The sequence below is a fragment of the Orcinus orca genome, chromosome 20 (assembly GCF_937001465.1).
Source record: "Orcinus orca chromosome 20, mOrcOrc1.1, whole genome shotgun sequence".
Taxonomy (NCBI): domain Eukaryota; kingdom Metazoa; phylum Chordata; class Mammalia; order Artiodactyla; family Delphinidae; genus Orcinus; species Orcinus orca.
In genome coordinates, this window is record NC_064578.1 from 45,055,920 (window position 1) to 45,076,717 (window position 20,798).

Sequence of the window (20,798 nt, forward strand, 5' to 3'; positions counted from 1 at the left end):
TGCAGGGAACATGGGGAAGATCCCACATGCCACGGAGCAACTAAGCCCGTGTGCCACAACTACTGAGCCCGCAGTGCTACAACTACTAAAGCCCGGGCACCTAGAGCCCTTGCTCCGCAACAAAGAGAAGCCACCGCAATGAGAAGCCCGCACACAGCAACGAAGAGTAGTCCCAGCTCTCCGCAACTAGAGAAAGCCTGCGCGCAGCAACAAAGACCCAACCCAGCCAAAAATTAATTAATTAATTGACTAAAATAAATAAATAAAATAAAAGGTAAAGAACATTTCAAGGATGCCAGAGTGTTCCCTTGTGCCCCATCCTGGTCAGCTCTGACTCCACCTAGAAGTGACCACTTTTTGGACTTCTAGCACTGTAGATTAGTTTTGTGAATTCTTGAACTTCATTTAAATACAATCAGTGTAATGATATGTGTCCGGCATGTTTTTTTTAAAAAAAAATTTATGCATGCTGTGCCGGGTCTTAGTTGCGGCATATGGGATCTTTAGCTGCAGCATGCGAATCTTAGTTGCAGCATGCATGCAGGCTCTAGTTACCTGACCAGGGGATGAACCCCGGCCCCCTGCATTGGGAGCTCAGAGTCTTACCCACTGGACCACCAGGGAAGTCCTGTGTCTGGCATGTTTTTAATCAACATTATGGCTCTGAGATGAGTCCTTGTTATGCAGTATAGGAATAATACCTGTAGCCAGCTAGTAAATATTTTAGGTTTTGTGTGCCAGATGTTCTCTGTCACAACTGCTCAACTCTGCCAGTGTAGCATGAAAACAACCATAGACAACATGTAAACAAATGAGTGTGGCTATATTCTGGTAAAACTTTACAGATACTGAAATTTGAATTTCATATAATTCTTACATGTTGCAAAACGCTATTCTTATTTTTTTTACATCATTAAAAATGCAAAACCTTTTTTAGGTCATTGGCCATACAAAAATAGGTGAAAGGTCATATTTTGTCCGTAGGCTGCAGTTTTTCAATTCTTACTATGATTTATTCATTCTATATTAACAGACATTTGTGTGATTTCCAGTTTTTTCTTACTATGAATAAATCTGCCATGATCAATCTTAAAATATTTTTTGGTAGACATAGCATTCATTTCTATTAGGAATGCAAGAGTGGAATAGTTGGATCATAAAGTAGGTCTACATTTATATGTGTAGGTACTGTCAAACGATTTCCCAAAGTCTTTGTGTTAGTTTACACATACGTCAGCAATGTAAAGGATTCCAGTTGCTCCATATCCTCTTGAACACTTGGTATTGTTAGTCTTTTTAAATTTTTACAATGCTAGTAGGTGGGTAGTAGTATCTCAGTGTGATTTTAATCTGCATTTCCCTGATTAATACTCACTTTAGCATCCTTTCATATATCAACCATTTGGATAACCTCTCTGTTGAACTGCCTGTTTAACTCTTGACCATTTCATTAGAGTCAGTTTGTGGGGTTTTTTTTCTATTTATTTATAGCTATTTGTATATGCTGGGATATGAGGCCTTTTGTAGGATATATTTATTGTAGATATCTTTCCCAGGATATGGCTTGCCTTTCACTCTGATAATGAAATCTTTTTTTTTAACATCTTTATTGGAGTATAATTGCTTTACAATGGTGTGTTAGTTTCTGCTTTATAACAAAGTAAATCAGCTATACATATACATATATCCCCATATCTCCTCCCTCTTGCATCTCCCTCTCACCCTACCTATCCCACCCCTCTATGTGGTCACAAAGCACCAAGCTGATCTTCCTGTGCTATGCAGCTGCTTCCCACTAGCTATATATTTTACATTTGGTAGTATTTATAAGTCCATGCCACTCTCTCACTTCATCCCAGCTTACCCTTCCCCCCCCGTGTCCTCAAGTCCATTCTCTACGTGTGCATCTTTATTCCTGTCCTGCCCCTAGGTTCTTCAGAACCATTTTTTTTTTTTTTAGATTCCACATATATGTGTTAGCATACGGTATTTGTTTTTCTCTTTCTGACTTACTTCAGTCTGTATGACAGACTCTAGGTCCATCCACCTCACTACAAATAACCCAATTACGTTTCTTTTTATGGATGACTAATATGCCATTGTATATATGTGCCACATCTTCTTTATCTATTCATCTGTCGATGGACACTTAGGTTGCTTCCATGTCCTGGCTATTTTAAATAGTGCTGCAATGAACATTGGGGTACATGACTCTTTTTGAATTATGGTTCTCTCAGGGTGTATGTATGTCCAGTAGTGGGATTGCTGGGTCATATGGTAGTTCTATTTGTAGTTTTCTAAGGAACCTCCATACTGTTCTCCATAGTGGCTGTATCAATTTACATTCCCACCAACAGTTCAAGAGGGTTCCCTTTTCTCCACACCCTATCCAGCATTTATTATTTCTAGATTTTTTGATGATGGCCATTCTGACTGGTATGAGGGGATACCTCACTGTAGTTTTGATTTGCGTTTCTCTAATGATTAGTGATGTTGAGCATCATGTGTTTGTTGGTAATCTGTATACCTTCTTTGAAGAGATGTCTATTTAGGTCTTCTGCCCATTTTTGGATTGGGTTGTTTCTTTTTTTGATAGTGAGTTTCATGAGCTGCTTGGAAATTTTGGAGGTTGATCCTTTGTCAGTTGCTTCATTTGCAAATATTTTCTCCCATTCTCAGTGTTTCGTCTTGTTTATGGTTTCCTTTGTTGTGCAAAAGCTTTTAAGTTTCATTAGGTCCCATTTGTTTATTTTTGTTTTTATTTCCATTTCTCTAGGAGGTGGGTCAAAAAGGATGTTGCTGTGATTTATGTCATAGAGTGTTCTGCCTATGTTTTCCTCTAAGAGTTTTATAGTGTCTGGCCTTACATTTAGGTGTTTAATCCATTTTGAGTTTATTTTTGTGTATGGTGTTAGGGAGTGTTCTAATTTCATTCTTTTACATGTACCTGTCCAGTTTTCCCAGCACCACTTATTGAAGAGGCTGTCTTTTCTCCATTGTTATATTATTGCCTCCTTTATCAAAAATAAGATGACCATATGTGTGTGCGTTTATCTCTGGGCTTTCTATCCTGTTCCATTGATTTATATTTCTGGTTTTGTGCCAGTACAGGCCCAGCTGCTCCGTGGCATGTGGGACCCTCCCAGACCGGGGCATGAACCTGTATCCCCTGCATCGGCAGGCAGACTCTCAACCACTGAGCCACCAGGAAAGCCCTTTTTGGGTTTTTTTGGCTGCATTCGGTCTTCATTGCCGCGTGTGGGCTTTCTCCAGTTGCGGCGAGTGGGGGCTACTCTTTGTTGTGGTGCACGGGCTTCTCATTGCAGTGGTTTATCTTGTTGCAGAGCACGGGCTCTAGGTGCGCAGGCTTTAGTAGTTGCAGCACGCGTGCCCAGTAGCTGCGGTGCACAGGCTTCAGTAGCTGTGGCGCGGGCTCTAGGGTGTGCGGGCTTCAGTAGTTGTGGCTTGTGTGCTCTAGAGCACAGGCTCAGTAGTTGTGGTGCACGGGCTTAGTTGCTCCAAGGCATATGGGATCTTCCTGGAACAGGGATCGAACCTGTGTCCCCTGTGTTGGCAGGAAGATTCTTAACCACTGTGCCACCAGGGAAGTCCCTGATTTTTGCATGTTATACCAACCTTACATTCCTGGCATAAATACCATTTGGTCATGGTGTATAAATGTTTTTAAAAAATTTTCTACTGGATTCAGTTTGTTAGTATTTTGTTGAGGATTTTTGTGCCTTTTTGTTATTTTTGTGTTGTTGTTTGCTATGGTAAGTATTTTGTTTTAAAATTTTACTGTTTAATTACTTGAAGCTAGTATATATGGACATAATTTATGTTTTTATAGTCACATATCCAGTAATCATGCTAAATTTATTTATTCAACTACTTTTATAATTCTTTTGAATTTTCTACATACAAATTATGTCATCTGCAAATATTGTTATATTTCTTCTTTTCCAATCTTTATACCTTTTCCTTCTTTCCTGTTTATTGCACTAGCTTGGGCCTCCAGTATGAGGTTGAATGTGCGTATTGGTAGTAGATTTCCTTGTTTTGCTCTCTTGAAGAATCCAGCAAGTATGTTATCTGTAGGTTATTTAAAGATGCTCTTTATCAGATTGATAAAAGGCAATTTTCTTCTATACCACTTTTGTTGAGAGTTTTTATGAATTTGTACATGATTGATATTTTGTATTCCATCAAATATTTGGAAGAATTCACCAGTGAAAATGTTCAGGAGTAGAGTTTTCCTTGTGGGGAAATTTATAATTAAACATTTATTTTTCTTAATGGAATTACTCAAATTTTATATTTTTTCTCATGTCATTTTGGTAAGTTATATTTTTAGAGGAATTTTCCATTATTTGAAGTTGTCAAATTTATTGGTATAAAGTTGTCCCTAATGCCTTCTTATTTATCCTTCAAAACCTATAAAATCTTTTTCCATACCTGATATTTGTAGGGTTATTTTCCTCTTTCTTGGTCAGTCTTGCTAAGGCTTATCAATTTTGTAAAACTTTCAAAGAACTGGTTTTTGGCTTAGTTTATTTTCTCTATTACTACTTTGTTTTCTATTTTAGTGATATCAAACTTATCTTTATTACTTCCTTTTAAATACCTTCTTTGGGTTTAAATTGATGTTCTTTCTTTTAGTTTCTTACAGTGGAGGCTTATACCATTCATATTCAATATTTTTTACTTTTTGATATATGCATTTAGAGCTAGAAACATGCCTCAAATTACTGCTTTTACTGCAACCCAAGTGTTTTTTTTTTACAAGAGAACAAATCCTACACTTTTATTTATTTACTTTTCAATAAGTTTAAATCCTTGAAAGGTACAGCATCACACGGATTCTGTGTCCAATGGCCTTAGCAAGAAGATTGCTTTGGAATTTGGCATGAACCATGCCACTGTTTCCATGAACACCCATTATCTTTCCCCAGATTACTCTGGTTTTGTTAGGCTTTCCATAAGTAGTTACTGTGTTGTTCTTTGCTTTGTACACATAAGTACATCTCTTGCCTAGATAGAACTCAGTTTCATCTTGAGCATATATACCTTCAACTTTCAGGAGAGCTGTGTGCTCCCTCTGGTTCCACAGACCCCACCGATAGCCAGAAAAAGTGGCCTTGGACCATAGCCTTTCAGACATATCTGTCATTTTAGAAGTCCTCTTCCCAACAGGCCCCACTTATTTGCCCCCAAAGTTCAGCTGCGGGAGCTCCACACACCTCCACAGGGTCCAAGATGGTTGAAAAAGCCCAAGTGTTTTGGGTTTTTTTCATTATTATTAAGGTCAAAATATTTTAAAATTTCTATTCTGCCTTATTATTTGACCCATTGATTTTATAGAATTATATTGCTTAAGTTCAGATAACTTGGGAATTTTTCAATATTTTGTTTTGTTATTGTTGTTGATTTTTAGTTTAATTCCATTGTGATCACACAACATACTGCACATGATTTCAATCCTATGAAATGTATTAAATCTGCTTTATGGCCCAGTGTATAGACTATTTTGCTAAATGATCCATGTTCACTTGAAATGAATATATATTCTGTCATTGCTAGGTGTTGTATTCTGTATTTGTTAAGTTGGCTAATTGTGTCATTCTCATATTGTTACTGATTGTTTTGGGACTATTTATATATGAGTTAATAGGACTTGTGTGTTAAAATCATTTATTTATTAAAGTGGCTGTATCTTTTTCTCCATTTTAGTTCTGTCAATCTTTGTTTTTAGAGTAGAATTCTAAAAATTATCCCACAATGAGATATTATCTCAGTAGCTGATTGGCAAAAAAAGTTTTAAAGTGTTACAAGTGTTGTCAAGGATGTGGAACAACTCTCAACTATGTGGCAGTAAGTGTCAATTGAAATGATTCTGGAAACTCTTTGACATCACCTAGAGAAGCTGGGAAGCACATGCCCTAGAACAAAGCAAGTCCACCTGTAAGTATTATACTTTAGAGTTAATCTTACACAGACTTTTAAAGGTCTACAGAAATGTTCAAAACAGCACCACTTGAAATAGGAGGGAGTAGGTGCTGGATTAGAAAAGGTCATTCAAACAAGTGTTTAAAAGAGCACATGTCCACAGGACACATCCTTTATTTCGCATTCTTGAGGGTGAAGGGTCAGAAATATTAACCACTAATATTTAGCCAGGCTAATTGTGTGTTTGAGAATGGGGTGCAAGAGATAAATACCTACTTGCTGTGTGGTTTGGTACCTTCTCTGAGCCTCAGATTCCAAGTGAGTAACATCCCTCTGATGGAAAGTTCTCAGTAAATGGAAGCTATTCTTTTTTTTTTTAACATCTTTATTGGAGTATAAATTGCTTTACAATGTTGTGTTAGTTTCTGCCGTATAACAAAAAATATGGAACGCTTCACGAAAAAAAAGAAAAATTTAAAGAGACTATATAAATAAAATTTGGCAGATGTACACAGTAGAGTGCTGCCCAACATTGAGAAAATGAACAAATTCCCAGAACAAAATGTTGAGTTTTTTTTTAAGTGACAATACATAGAATGTCATTTCACTAAATTTCAAAACACATGCAAATCTAAACAATATGTTATTTGGGGATATGTACATGTATGGCAAATCTATAAAGAAAACCATGGGAATGACTAAATTCAGGTGATGGTTAACTTTATGGGAGATGGGGGAGGAGCATCTAGGACACTTCAGGGACTTCCCTGGTGCTCCAGTGGGTAAGACTTTGAGTTCCCAATGCAGGGGGCCCAGGTTCGATCAATTGTTGGGGAAATAGATCCTGCATGCATGCCACAACTAAGAGACTGCATGCTGCAACTGAGAGTCTGCATGCCACAACTAAGAAGTCCACATGCCACAACTAAAAGATCCCACATGCCACTACTAAAGATCATGCACGTGGCAACGAAGATCCTGCGTGTCGCAACTAAGACCCAGAGCAGCCTAAGTAATAAATAAATAAATATTTAGGATACTTCAAAGGAATTGATAATAACTTTTTCTTAAGCTGAGTGGTAGGCCCACAGAATTTATTTTCATTCATTCAGCTGTACTTATGTTCATATATATATATGCTTGTGTGTGGAATTCTAAGTTAATAAATAGGCTCAAAATGAAACAGGATGAAAATATGAAATAGCTGAACAATTGTATTACTGAATTCAAGCCAAGGAATTCTCTGACACAACCCAAAGAATTAAAGGAATACAAGAAGCAAGAATATAAACCCAGAGAATGTATTCAGGAGAACTTGATGAAGATAAAACTAGAAAATAATGACATAGAAAATTAAAAAAAAAATACAGTTGACCCTTGAACAACACAGATTTGAACTGTGCAGGTCCACTTATACATGGATTTTTTTCAATAAATACGTGCTATAGTACTACATTATTTGCAGTTGGTTGAATCCTCAGATGTGGGACCTAGGATATGAATATGGAAGACCCACTGTAAAGTTATACACAAATTGCACAGAGGGTCAGGGCCCCAACCCCAGTGTATTTCAAGGGTCAACTGTACAACCAAAACTAGTTTTTTAAAAAATGACCAAAATCTTGTCATTTGAAAAGAGCAAGGGTAGACTTTTGCTTACATACAGTGAGTAGGTCACATGCATTTATTTCCCATCACTATCCAAAAAGAGATGAAAATAACAATGACAATAACAAATGTGAAGACAAAACTACAAAAAATAAGAAAATTCAAGGAACTCTGGTATGAAAGAGCTTATGACCAATTTACAAATTCCCTGAAGGGCCCAGGTTCCACAGAAAAGGACCTTGGTGAGGTATGGATCTGGAAGTAGAGGACTGGTTGAAAATTTATACACAAACTCATTGCCCTGATCTTCCCCCTCTACAGTTAACTTTTCTCCCTTGTCTAAAAAGTACATTTGATCTCTGGATAAATTGATTTTGAGAAGATGTAGAGGATGCACAAAGAAGGGCAGACAGACACAGTTAGAATGAGTAATAACCACAGTCTGAAATCTTCTTAAGCTTCTTTCCCTATCCTGGTACCAGTCTCCAGCAACTCAACACATAACCTTCACAGGCAGGAAACTGGAGGAGTCCTCTAAGGAGAAACTAAAGAGCAAAGAGAATAGAATTCTGGGGGTGTCCCAGAGAAAAGATTGCTTCTGAAATCCATCAGTCGGCAGGCTCTAACTCATGACTCAAAGTAAGGATTACCACGTGGTTGAGAAAAGTACCTAAATGAAAGACAGAGAACAATTCAAACAGGAAAAGGGAATTTGGTCATAACAAAGACAATACATGTAGCTAAGAGAACTTTAAATAAATAATATTTACATAATTGACTATCCTACCTATCACATGCATAATATAATTATATATTATTCATATAATTATGAATCAAATATAATGAATATAATATATATACTATATATAACATTAATATATAATTTCATAAATATCAGAGAAGATATTGCATTCCTAAAGAACAGTATACTATATAGAAAAAAACCATGAGAGAGCTCTAGGAAATTAAAAATATGACTTATTAAAAATTAAATAGAAGTAGAAGATAAAATTCCTAGAGTTGAGTAAAAAGACAGAGAAAATAGGAAGAAAACATTTAGAAGCTTAAGCCATGTAAGTTCCTTCAAATAATTCCAGTGAGAGCGAGGAAAGAAGGAAAGAAAGAAAATACAGAAAAATTTTCCAGCCCAGAAGTACATGAGTCTCTAGAATGAAAATATCCACCTGACACCCAGCGTTAAAAAATTTTAAAGAGGGATTTCCCTGGTGGTCCAGTAGTAAAGAATCCGCCTTCCAATGCAGCAGGACGCTGGTTCGATCCCTGATCAGCGAACTAAGATCCCACATGCTGCGGGGCAACTAAGACCGCATGCCAAAACTACTGAGCCCATGCGCCTCAGCTAGAGAGCCTGCATGCTCTGGAGCCCACGTGCCACAACTAGAGAGAAGCCCATATGCCACATGGAAAGATCCTGCATGTTGCAACTAAGACCCGACACAGCCAAAAATAAATTTAAAAATAAATTTAAAGATCCACACCAAGGAACAAAATTACAAAATTTTAGTACATTGTGTGATATATATCACCCTAAATGTTCCAGGAGGGTTGGGAACACAGATTACGCACAAAGAAATAGAAAACAGATGACAAGCCTTTACAAAAGCAACATTAGCTACTGTAAGATTTTATCTGATGTTATGCCTTCAAATTCTAATTTATAGTAGAATTCTCACCACAGGGAATAAGTGAGATTGCAATAAAGGTATTTTCAGACAGTAAGAACTTAAACATTTACCTCAAAGGCATGCATTTGAATGAAGTTGTTGGAGAGAGGCAATCAGCAAAAATGAGAAACATACAAAATTAACAAGACTTGGAACATAGGAATTCAATTCCGGAAAAGGGAGAAGGGAAGTCTTACAGAAACCCTGCAGTCCAGACTGGAGCTACAAGATGATGGCTGTGAAAGAGATTCGGCAAGGGGGAGAAGAAGTATCAGATAAGTTTGAACATTTGGAAAAATCATTGCTTAGAGTTTGACACTTTGGAGGGGTGGGGGGAACATTTAGAAAAGTGTAGCAATAGGAGCAAGTACATATACATATAAACCAAGTCAGCTAAATCCACAATAAAAAAAATTGTGTAAAAAATATACTTGGCTCTGAAGCACAAAAATATATAATCAGTATATAAATACCAAATACTGCTTTAACCAATAACTGTGATATAGTCATATTTGGAAGTGGTAAAGGGAGAGGACAGGGTGGGAGGGTCTTGTTTTAAATGAGGTTTGAAGTTTTGATCATTAAACAGGACATTTTAATTATTTTAACCACTAAAATGAGACTGTTTTTTAAAATAAATTTATTTACTTATTTTTGGCTGCATTGGGTCTTCGTTGCTGTGCGCGTCTTTCTCTAGTTGCAGCGAGTGGAGGCTACTGTTCGTTGCAGTACATGGGCTTCTCATTGCAGTAGATTCTCTTGTTGCGGAACTCAGGCTCTAGCCTCGTGAGCTTCAGTAGTTGTGGCATGTGGGCTCAGTAGTTATGGCACACAGGCTTAGTTGCTACGCAGCATGTGGGATCTTCCCGGACCAGGGCTCAAACCCAGGTCGCCTGCATTGACAGGTGGATTCTTAACCACTGCGCCACCAGGGAAGCCCAAGACTGATCTTTTAACGAACAGTGGTAAAAGGAATTTTTTATTACCTAAGAGTGACTAAGGACGTTATTGGGCTCCTATACAAATATATAATTTTTACTCCCCTTCATGTTACTATGTAGTCCTCATTTCTACATTTTGGTATGGGTCCAGGAATACATTATTATGATCCTATCATAATAAAGGAGATAATTTTGTCTCCTTTTCCCCCCAGTATTTATGCCTGAAATTATTTTACTTAATTAAGTGCCAGTCATAATAATGAAGGCACACCTAACCACCATGTAATTAATCAAAATGCCACACATCCAGCCTCATACACAGAAACAGCGATGCACAAGCGCAGACCCTGTGGAAAACCATAACCAGAGGCGTTGGCCTATCAAAACCATTCCAGAAATGATACACTGCGGAGCACAGCCACATTCACGGATACACACAATCTCACGCACTTCACTAACCAACCGCGCAGACTTCCGGCTTCAGAGCTGGGCATAATCGTCCATTCTCTGCGGAGTCATCGCAGTACCCCATCCAAATAATTACACGCAAGAACAGCCCCACGCACAGACACAACGCTGTCCAGATTACACACTCAGGCACACAGGCATCCAGCCGGCTCCGGAATCCTGGCCCCTACCAGGTTTTACCGCCGCGTTCCAAACCCAACAGCTCCCTCTAGAAGAAGCGAAGGAGCACACGCACTCCTCTTTGCGCCTGCGCACTAGTGACTGTGCGGAGAATTCCCGGCAATCTCCGGGAGGGGCGGGTCGCGGAGACGATAACCAATGAAAAAAAAGCCAGAGGCCAAGACACTTCCCGCAGGGTAGCAGGCCGGAGTCAGTCTCAGCCTGTAGTTCGAGGGTTCATGTTCAGGGGTCTGAGGTTTCCTGGAGCCTCCTCGGCCTTTCACCGCCTCCTACACGCTTGGAGGAGGCGTGGGACTTGCGTCTGACAGAGACAGGCACTTCCCAGAGCCCCAGCGTCACAGCCTTGGGAAAGAGCTGTTCTCCTATGCCTATTCCATTGGAGTGTGGTGAGATGGGAACCCGTGCAGCCGCAGCTTTTCTCGGACACCTATGTTTGGGAGGGGACAGGCGGCACTCTGGAGACCCGACTGCGCATGGGAAGCAGAGGGTTTAGGGCATTTGGGGTCTAGAGTCTTCTGCCGCTCTATGTTTCCCCCCAGGGTTCCACCAGGTTGGTGCGGGTTGACCTTGTGTTAGGCTGCACCCTGCAGGTCTGCAAGCCTTGTAGTTGCCCAGCAGCGGGTTGCAAGAAAGAGCATGGAGACAGCGGTAGAGACATCAAGGGTTTATTGGATAGGAAATCTTTCAGCTCTGAAGCAAAGGCCCTGGGGTGATACCCCACTGTGTATGGCAGACATCAGGCAGGACACAGGCAGTAGTCTTCCTCTGGGAGAGGAGAAGGAGGAGGAGGTTACCAATTATTGGGGAATTGATGTCAGGTGGGCTCATTAGTTTCCAGGGAAACCAGTAGAAGAGTGTGTCCCTCATTGCCCCTTTGGTTAACAACCATCACTGGGGCAGGTGTTGCCCCTTGATAAACTAGCATGGTGTAGCCATTCTGGTCTTGATCTCAGACAGCAGTGAGCAGTGGCTTGAAGTGAGATTTTAGTTCCCTGCCCAGGATTTGGACCTGGGTAGCCCAAAAGAAAACCAGGAATCCTAGGTGCTAGACCACCAAAGGCTAGGGGCTAGAAGCAAAGTTCCCCTGGCTCTTGCCTCATTTGAAAAATGAATTTCTCAAGGAGGCAGAAACTGCAAAAACAGGTACAAAGTTTATTGTTAGAGACACAACACAACAAGTGAGAGAGCACACGGAGAAACAGTTTATTTAAGACAGAAGCAAGATAGAGATACGCACCCGGAGAGAAAGGGTGTGGGTGTCCTCCCTAATGAGGAGAAGCGCAGTAGAGAGGAGGTCAAATCATTGGGGCTCGTGCTGTAGCACAAGGGAGCAAAGACGAGGAACAGGCACCCTTGCTCACTCCCTGAGAGGAGCTGCTTTGGTCCTTAAATGGGGTAACAATGGGAGCAGATCCATGGGTTGGGTAGGAGGCGTAGCCTAGGTGGTCAGCCCACCCCCTTGGTGGTGCTGTGTACCACGCTTTTGCTCCCAGCCCCTCAGAAACGGCAGTTGGTTTGTGGCTTTTTGTATTTTTGTTCATAATTGCCCCAACTGCGTGTGTGTGCAGTTATTTTTAGTCCCTTATAGTTTCATTGTATTCCGTTGCTCAAGGAGATGTCTGTCCAGGTGCACGCACTCTGGTAGAGGGTCCCAGGTCCCAGCCTATCTCAGAAGGACCCATAGGACATTTCTGGAGAAACGAAGGCAGTGAACGGCCTCAGGGGTGACCAGCTGCAGTGTCAGAACTGCAGCGTATCCAGAGCTGTGAACCCAGACATTCTAGTCTTCTACTTTCTTTGCGTGCATGTGAAAGTGAGGGGCAGAGATGGTAGTGGAGACTGGGTTTTGACCAATCTTCAAAAAGACCAGATATCTCAGGCAACCCTTTCCCTGGCTACTGCCATTCTCCACAGAAGTCACGTGAGAAGGAGAGAATTGCTGCTGTACATCAAAAAATCAAATTCAAGGTGAGTTTGTGCTCCCTCTTTGTTCCATGAAATGCATTTCGTTTTTCAGTATGTGGAAACATCTGGTGTCCTCCTGAAACACTTTCATTGATTTACCCTTAAGTCTTCCTTCCACAGGGAAAGTCACAGGTCCTGGGGATAGATCCCATTCCCCAGTGCACCCAGATGTCCTTCTGGTTAATTATTTGCATTTTGCAAATAATTTAATTCTTCCTGTTGACTCTCTTTTATTAAACATTTCTTAGGCTGTAGAAATGCAACTCTGGAGGATAATAGACTATTATTTTAGACAGTGATTTATTAATGAAGAGAATATACCTGCTTGGAATCACACACTGGATATTCTTAATCTTCTACAAAGGCTTGAGATCAAAAGCAAATAGGGTAGGAGATGGTTTGACTCATTTCAATCAGTGACAAGGACCTTGCTTCGTGAAACTTTTAAGAGTACAAATGTAATTGGTGGTTTGAGAGGTCTGTTTCAACTAGGGTGTAGATCCCACCACCACTCTACTCCAGGATACCTAATGGTATTTTTTGTAGTACTGGCCAGGTCTGCTTCCTGGTTTGTCAGCATAACTTTGTTTCAGGTCACATTTTTGTGTGATGTGTGAGCAGTATGGTATAATGGCTAAGAGTGTGGGTCTAATACCTGGGTTAAAATCCTAGCTCTAACGCTTGCTAGGTGTGTGAGCTGCTTGGGTAGTTTATTCAACCTCTCCTTGCCATAGTTTCTTTTTTTTTTCCAAAATACTTTGTAAAGACTATTTTTTTTTAAGAGCAGTTTTAGGTTTACAACAAAATTGAGAGGAAAGTACCGACATTCCTATATATCCCCCGTCCCAATACATACATAGCTTACCCCATTATTAATAACCCCCACCAGAGTGGTACCTTTTTTTTTTTTTTAACCAAGGATGAACCTACATCAACGCATAAGTCACCCAAAGTCCGTAATTTACCTTACTGTTGTACCTTAGTGTTGTACATTCTGTGGTTTGGGACAAATGTATAATGACATATATCCATCATTCCAACGTCATAGAGTGTTTTCATTACCTGAAAAGTCCTCTGTGCTCTGCTGATTCATCTCCACCCACCCCCCACAAACACTGATCTTTTTATTGCCTCCATGGATTTCCTTTTTCCAGAATGTCATATAGTTGGAAGCAGACAGTATGTAACCTCTTCAGATCAGCTTCTTTCACTTAGTACTGTGCATTTAAGTCTCCTTCATGTGTTTTCATGGCTTGATGGCTTATTTCTTTTTTAGCACTGAATAATAGTCCATTGTCTGGAGGGACCACAGTTTATCCATTCACCTACTGAAAGTCATCTTGGTTGTTTCTAAGTTTTGGCAATTATAAGAAAGCTGCTGTAAACATCTGTGTGCAGGTTTTTGTGTGAATATGTTTTCATCTACTTAGGGTAAATACCAAAGATCTTTATTACTGGGTTGTATGGTAAGAAAGAGTATGTTTAGTTTTGTAAAAAACCACCAAACTTTCTTCCAAGGTGGCTATGCCATCGTTTCTTAACTGGAAAATACCTACCGTGTAGCATTATTATGAGGGTTAGATGAGTTAATAATGTAAAGTCCTTAGAATAGCCCCGGCACATACTAAAAGCTCAGAAAACATTGCCTGTTATGATGTGGTAATTCTGGGTCGTTCCCCCTCAGCTTTCTGCAGATCAGGAACAATGACAGCGTAAACTTAAATTTCTTGGCACTTGTAGGTAAGAAAATGAAGCAAATGCCAAAGTCCTGTAGAGTGGCATTTAACTCTATGCCATTTACCTTCCTTTATGGGATTCCAGGCAAAAACTGAATCCTTGATTTCCCCCCACACACATTTATTGAGATATACTTGGTATATAACATTGTGTAAGTTTATGGTGTACAGTGTGAAGATTTGGTAAATGTATACATGGTGAAATGATTACTACATAGTTAGCTCTGTGCGTGTATGTGTGGTGAGAACGTTTAAAATCTACTCTTTTAGCAACTTTCAAGTGTACAATACAGAATTGTTAACTATAGTCACCAAGCTGGACATTAGATCCCCAGTTAGATCTTCTAACTGGAAGTCTGTACCCTTTAACCAACATCTTCCCATTTCCCCAGTGCCCTAGCACCTGGCAGACTCCATCCACTTTTTGTTTCAACGAGTTTGGTTTTCTTAGACTCCACATATAAGTGAGGTCGTACAGTATTTGTCTTTTTCTGACTTATTTCACTTACTGTAATGCTTTCAAGGTTCATTCATGTTGTCCCAAACGACAGGATTTCCTTCTTTTTTGGGGCTAATATTCCATTGTGTGTGTTTATATCTATATATAAAGAAAATGTGTTGTATGCACCTATCACATGTACATTTAACCCATTTTCTTTATCCATTTATTGGTGGGCAGACAAGCTGGTTGCATGTTTTGGCTATTGTAAATAATGCTACAGTGAGCACCCCTGCGAACATGGCATTGCGAGCGGTGCGGAGTGTGCGGCCCGTGGTCTACAGCCTGTGCGCCGTCTCTGCGCCCAACGCGCCCTGCCCGCTGCGGCCCTGGGGACTGCGGGCGGGCGCCGTCAGGGCGCTGCGCACCGGACCCGCTCTGCTGTCGGGTCGTAAATTCACAGACAAACATGAATGGGTAATAATAGAAAAAGGTGTTGGAACAGTGGGAATCAGCAATTTTGCACAGGAAGCTTTGGGAGATGTTGTTTACTGTAGTCTGCCTGAAGTTGGGACAAAATTGAACAAACGAGGAATTCGGTGCTTTGGAAAGTGTGAAAGCTGCTAGCGAACTATTCTCCTCTATCAGGAGAAGTAACTGAAATTAATGAAGCTCTAGCAGAAAATCCAGGACTTGTCAACAAATCTTGTTATGAAGATGGTTGGCAGATCAAGATGACACTCAGTAACCCTTCAGAACTGGATGAACTAATGAGTGAAGAAGCATATGAGCAATACATAAAATCTATTGAGGAGTGAAAATGGAACCCCTAAATAAACTAGTTTGAAACAACTTAATCTAGCATAGTTGTCTTAAATTAATGGTGGATAGATTTTTAAAAAGAACCTTTTAGCAAAAGAAACTACTTGCAACAATGTTGCCTGAAGAAAATACCCCTTAACTGCCTAATGACTTCAGATAAACACCCCATCTTTTTCATAACACCCTATAATTTTTTTTTTTTTTGCGGTACACGGGCCTCTTACTGCTGTGGCCTCTCCCGTTGTGGAGCACAGGCTGTGGACGTGCAGGCTCAGCGGCCATGGCTCACGGGCCCAGCCGCTCCGCAGCACGTGGGATCCTCCCAGACCGGGGCACGAACCGGTGCCCCCTGCATCGGCTCTCAACCACTGCGCCACCAGGGAAGCCCCTCAACACCCTATAATTTTTAGGCTAATCTCCAGTTATAATATTTAGAATTCCTGAAATTATCTGTGGTAAAACTAGTTATAAAAATTATGTAATTCAAGGATAACATTGTTATCTTAACCTTGTATAATATTGTAACTTGCTTACAGCCATCCCTGGATTTGGGTCAAAATACTCAATGAACTTCCCACTGGAAATTAATGGCAGTGGAGAAAAGTTTGTTAGTTGTATAGTGTCCAGTGAAGAACATTACTATCTTAATTTTGCAGTATACTGTGTTTGCTTGTGCTACTTCTATACAGTGAAGCAACAGCCTTGCAGGAAAATAAGAAACAGTTTAATAATAAAATATTCAACTTCTTAATAAAAAAACAATGCTGCAGTGAACGTGGGGGTACAAATAAATCTCTTTGAGATAGTGATTTCATTTCCTTTGTGTATATACCCAGAAGTGGGATTGCTGGATCATTTGATTGTTCTATTTTTAAGTTTTTGAGGAACTGCCATACAGTTTTCTATAATGGCTGCACAAATTTACATTTCTACCAACAGTGTACAAGGGCATCCGTTTCTCCACATCCTTGACAACACTTGTTATCTTGTCTTCCTAGGGATAGACATTTCTAACGGGTGTGAGGTGATATCTCATTGTGGTTTTGATTTGCATTTCCCTGATTAGTGATGTCAAGCATCTTTTCACATACCTGTTGACCATTTGTATGTCTTTGGGAAAATGTCTATTTAGGTCTTCTGCCTTTTATTTATTTATGTTTTGGCTGTGCTGTGCAGCATGTGGGAATCTTAGTTCCCCAGCCAGGGATTGAACCCATGCCCCCTGCAGTGGAAGCACAGAGTCTTAACCACTGGAAGGGAAGTCCCTTCTGCCCATTTTTTAATCAGATTTTTTTCTCTTGAGTTGTATGTGCTTCTTATATGTTTGAGTTATTAATCCCTTATCACATGTATGGTTTGCAAATATTTTCTTCCATTCTGAAGCCTGCCTTTTTATTTTGTTAATGGTTTCTTTTGCTGTGCAGAAGTTTTTTAGTCTGATGGAGTCCTACTTGTTTATTTTTTCTGCTGTGGCCTGTGCTTTTGGTGTCATGTCCAAAATATCATTGCCAAGGGAATTCCCTGGCAGTCCAGTGGTTAGGACTCCCCACTTCCACTCCTGGGGGCCTGGGTTCGATTCCTGGTTGGGGAACTAAGATCCTGCAAGCTGTGCAGTGCAGCCTATATGTATGTGTGCATGTGTGTGTATGTGTGTGTGTGTATCATTGCCAACACCAGTTTTCCCAGTGTTTTCTCCTAGTAGTTTTATGTTTTCAGGTCTTACATTTAAGTCTCTAATTCAATGAATTTGAGACTTAATTTTTGTTAGTGGTGTAAGATACGGGTCCAGTTTCATCCTCTTGCATGTGAATATATCCAGTTTTCCCAGCACCATTTATTGAGGAGGCTTCCTTTCCCTATTGTGTATTTTTGGCTCCTTTGTCAACTATCAGTTGACTGAATATTTGTGAGTTTATTTCAGAGCTCTTAATTCTATTCTGTTGGTCTATGTGTCTGTTGTTATGTCAGTATTAAACTGTTTTGACTAGCTATGTAGTATAGTTTGAAATCAGGACATGTGATGTCTCCAGCTTTGTTCTCCTTTTTCAAGATTGTTTCGGCTATTCAAGGTCTTTTGGGTTCCATACCTATTTTAGAATTGTTTTTTCTATTTCTGTGAAAATGCCAGTGGAATTTTGATAGGGATTGCATTGAATCTATAGATAGCTTTGGGTAGTACGGACATTTTAACAATATTAATTCTTCTGATCCATGAACGTAGAATATCTTTCATTAATTTGTGTCTTCTTCAGTTTCTTTCATCAGTGTCATAGTTTTCACTGTACAGATCTCTCATTTCCTTGGTAAAATTTATTCCCAAATATTTTCTTGTTTTTGATGCTATTTTAAATGGAATTGTTTTCTTTATTTCTTTTTCAGATACTTCAGTGTTAGTGCGTAGAAATACAACTGATTTTTGTATGTTGGTTTTATATTCTGCAGTTTTACTCAATTTGTGTATTAGTTCTATCAGTTTTTGGTGGAGTCTTTAGGATTTTTCTACATATAAGTTCATGTCATCAACAGACAAATTTTACTTCTTCAGTTTTGATTAGGATGCTTTTTATTTATTTTCCTTGCCTGATTGCTCTAGCACTTCCAGTACTATGTTGAATAGGATTGGTGAGAGAGGGCACCCTTACATTTTTCCTGATCTTAGAGGAAAAGCTGTCAACCTTTCACTACTGAGTATGATATTGGCTGTGAGTTTGTTGTATATGGCCTTTATTATTTTGAGATATATTCCTTCTATACCCAGTTTTTTTGTTTGTTTGTTTGTTTTTTGGGGGTTTTTTTTGTGGTATGCGGGCCTCTCACTGTTATGGCCTCTCCCGTTGCGGAGCACAGGCTCTGGATTTGCAGGCTCAGCAGCCATGGCTCACGGACCCAGCCGCTCCGCGGCATGTGGGATCTTCCTGGACCGGGGCATGAACCCGTGTCCCCTGCATTGGCAGCCGGACTCTCAGCCACTGCGCCACCAGGGAAGCCCTATACCCAGTTTTTTGAGAGTTCTTATCATGAAAGGAATTTTAATTTTGTCAATGCTTTTTCTGCATCTAATAAGGTGATCCTATGATTTTTATCCTTCAGTCTATTAATGTGGTATACCACATTTATTGATTTGCATCCCAGGGGTTTATTCTTGCATTCCAGGGATAAATCCCACTTGATCAATCCCACTATGATCCTCTTAATGTACTGTTGAATTGGGCTTATTAGTATTTTGTTTAGAATATTTGCATTTATATTCATCAAGGATATTGGCCTGTCGTTTTCTTTTCTTGTAGTGTCCTTATCTGGCTTTGGTCTCAGAGTAATGCTGGCCTTGTAAAATGAGTTTGGAAGTGTCCTTTCCTTTTCCATTTTTGGAAGAGTTTGAGAAGGCATGACATTAACTCTTCTATAAATGTTTGGTGGGATTCACTACTGAAACCATCTGATCCTGAGCTTTTCAGTATTGGGAAGTTTTTTGGTTTTTGTGTTTTTTAAAATATTTATTTATTTATTTGTTGCACTCGGTCTTAGTTGCAGCAGGCAGGCTCTTTAGTTGTGGCACATGGGCTCCTTAGTTGTGGCATGTGAACTCTTAGTTGTGGCATGCATGTTGGATCTAGTTCCCAGACAAGGGATTGAACCCAGACCTCCTGCATTGGGAGTGCAGAGTGTTAACCACTGTGCCACCAGGGAAGTCCCAGTATTGGGAAGTTTTTGATAACTGATTCAATCTCCTTACTTGTTAGTGGTCTATTTACATTTCCTATTTCTTCATGATTTAGTATGGGTAGGTGTATGTTTCCAGGATTTATTTCTTCTAGGTTATACAGTTGTTTCTGTACAATTGTTCATAATAGTCTCTTATCTTTGATATCAGTTGTAATGTCTCCTCTTTCATTTATAATTTTGTTTGAGTCCTCTCTTGTTGAGTATAGCTACAGGTTTCTCAATTTGGTTCATCTTTTCTAACAACCAATTCTTAGTCTCATTGATTTTTTTTCTGTTTGCCTTTCTAGTGCCTATTTCATTTCTGCTCTTTTGATAAGATTTTGCTCTTCTGTCTGCTACTTTAGTCCTACTCTGTTCTTTTTCTAGTTCCTTGAGATGTAAAGTTAGGTTAATTATTTTGGATCTTTCTTTTTTCTTAATGTAGGCATTTATCACTATAAACTTCCCTCTTAGAATTGCTTTTGCTGCATCCCACTTGCTCAGTTCTCTTAATGAATAATATGCAGAAAGGAGCATACTTATTAATTTAAAGGAGACCAGGACTTCCAACTAGTCAATTAAACCTCTGTGTGTGTAAGAAGGAAATACTAGTAATCCTCATCTGATTTGACAAGCCTTATACGTATTTACACCTTAAAGATTATAGAGATGTCACTAGAATAGCAAATCACCAAGATAGTCATTCAGAATTTCTTACTTTTTTAGAGATGTGAGGTTATTCTCATAGATTTTAGCAATAATCTCTGAAGTCCAGGTATCTTACAAGATTCCATGATAGGAACAATTCCAAGGATATATTTTTAATAATATTAGAAAACATAGTAAGGTGCTTATAGTTATAAATATTCACGTGCTCTGTATTGGACAGGGTAACAAAGCTAAGCCTTTGTTAATATTCTCTATTTGTCATTTTATCACATCAGAAATTTTATAAGGTAAGAATGATATCTCTTTCATTGTAAATTCTAAGGTTGGGGAGGGGACATCACCTTTTTCTTCTGAGAAACTTTTTTGCTAATATTGTTAATTAAATAGGTTTGCATTCTTCAGACAGATCTCTGAAATTTATTAATTAGTATTATTAGACATGGCTATCAAATCCCACAGAACCTACAAAAAGGATTCTTGGAACTAATAGAAATTTTAGCAGGATCACAGAGTACAAAATCAGTATACAGAAGTCAGTCATGGACTCCCCTGGTGGCGCAGTGGTTAAGAATCTGCCTGCCAATGCAGTGGACACGGGTTTGATACCTGGTCCAGGAAGATCCCACATGCTGCGGAG

At 39.5% G+C, this 20,798-nt stretch overlaps 1 protein-coding gene, 1 long non-coding RNA gene and 1 pseudogene across 7 annotated transcripts in view; 2 read left to right on the plus strand and 1 right to left on the minus strand.

Moving 5' to 3' along the window:
* Nucleotides 1–4,798: 4,798 nt before the first annotated feature.
* On the minus strand, nt 4,799–5,235 carry LOC101274725 (60S ribosomal protein L35a-like). The gene has a single exon (XM_033413768.2). It carries the CDS (start codon nt 5,168–5,170, stop codon nt 4,829–4,831), a length of 342 nt encoding a protein of 113 aa, XP_033269659.2. The 5' UTR covers nt 5,171–5,235; the 3' UTR covers nt 4,799–4,828.
* Nucleotides 5,236–10,992: 5,757 nt separating this feature from the next.
* Nucleotides 10,993–20,798, plus strand: part of LOC117198228 (uncharacterized) — a 39,014-nt gene continuing 29,208 nt past the window's right edge. For 3 of the 6 annotated variants that reach the window (XR_004479284.2, XR_007474180.1, XR_004479283.2), the window contains exons 1-2: nt 10,993–11,214; nt 12,743–12,796. This is a non-coding gene — a long non-coding RNA (uncharacterized LOC117198228). Of the gene's footprint in view, nt 12,797–20,798 lie in introns of all 6 variants that reach the window. The other 3 variants (XR_007474178.1, XR_007474179.1, XR_007474177.1) reach the window with 1 other exon arrangement.
* Nucleotides 15,269–15,990, plus strand: LOC101273997 (glycine cleavage system H protein, mitochondrial-like; annotated as a pseudogene).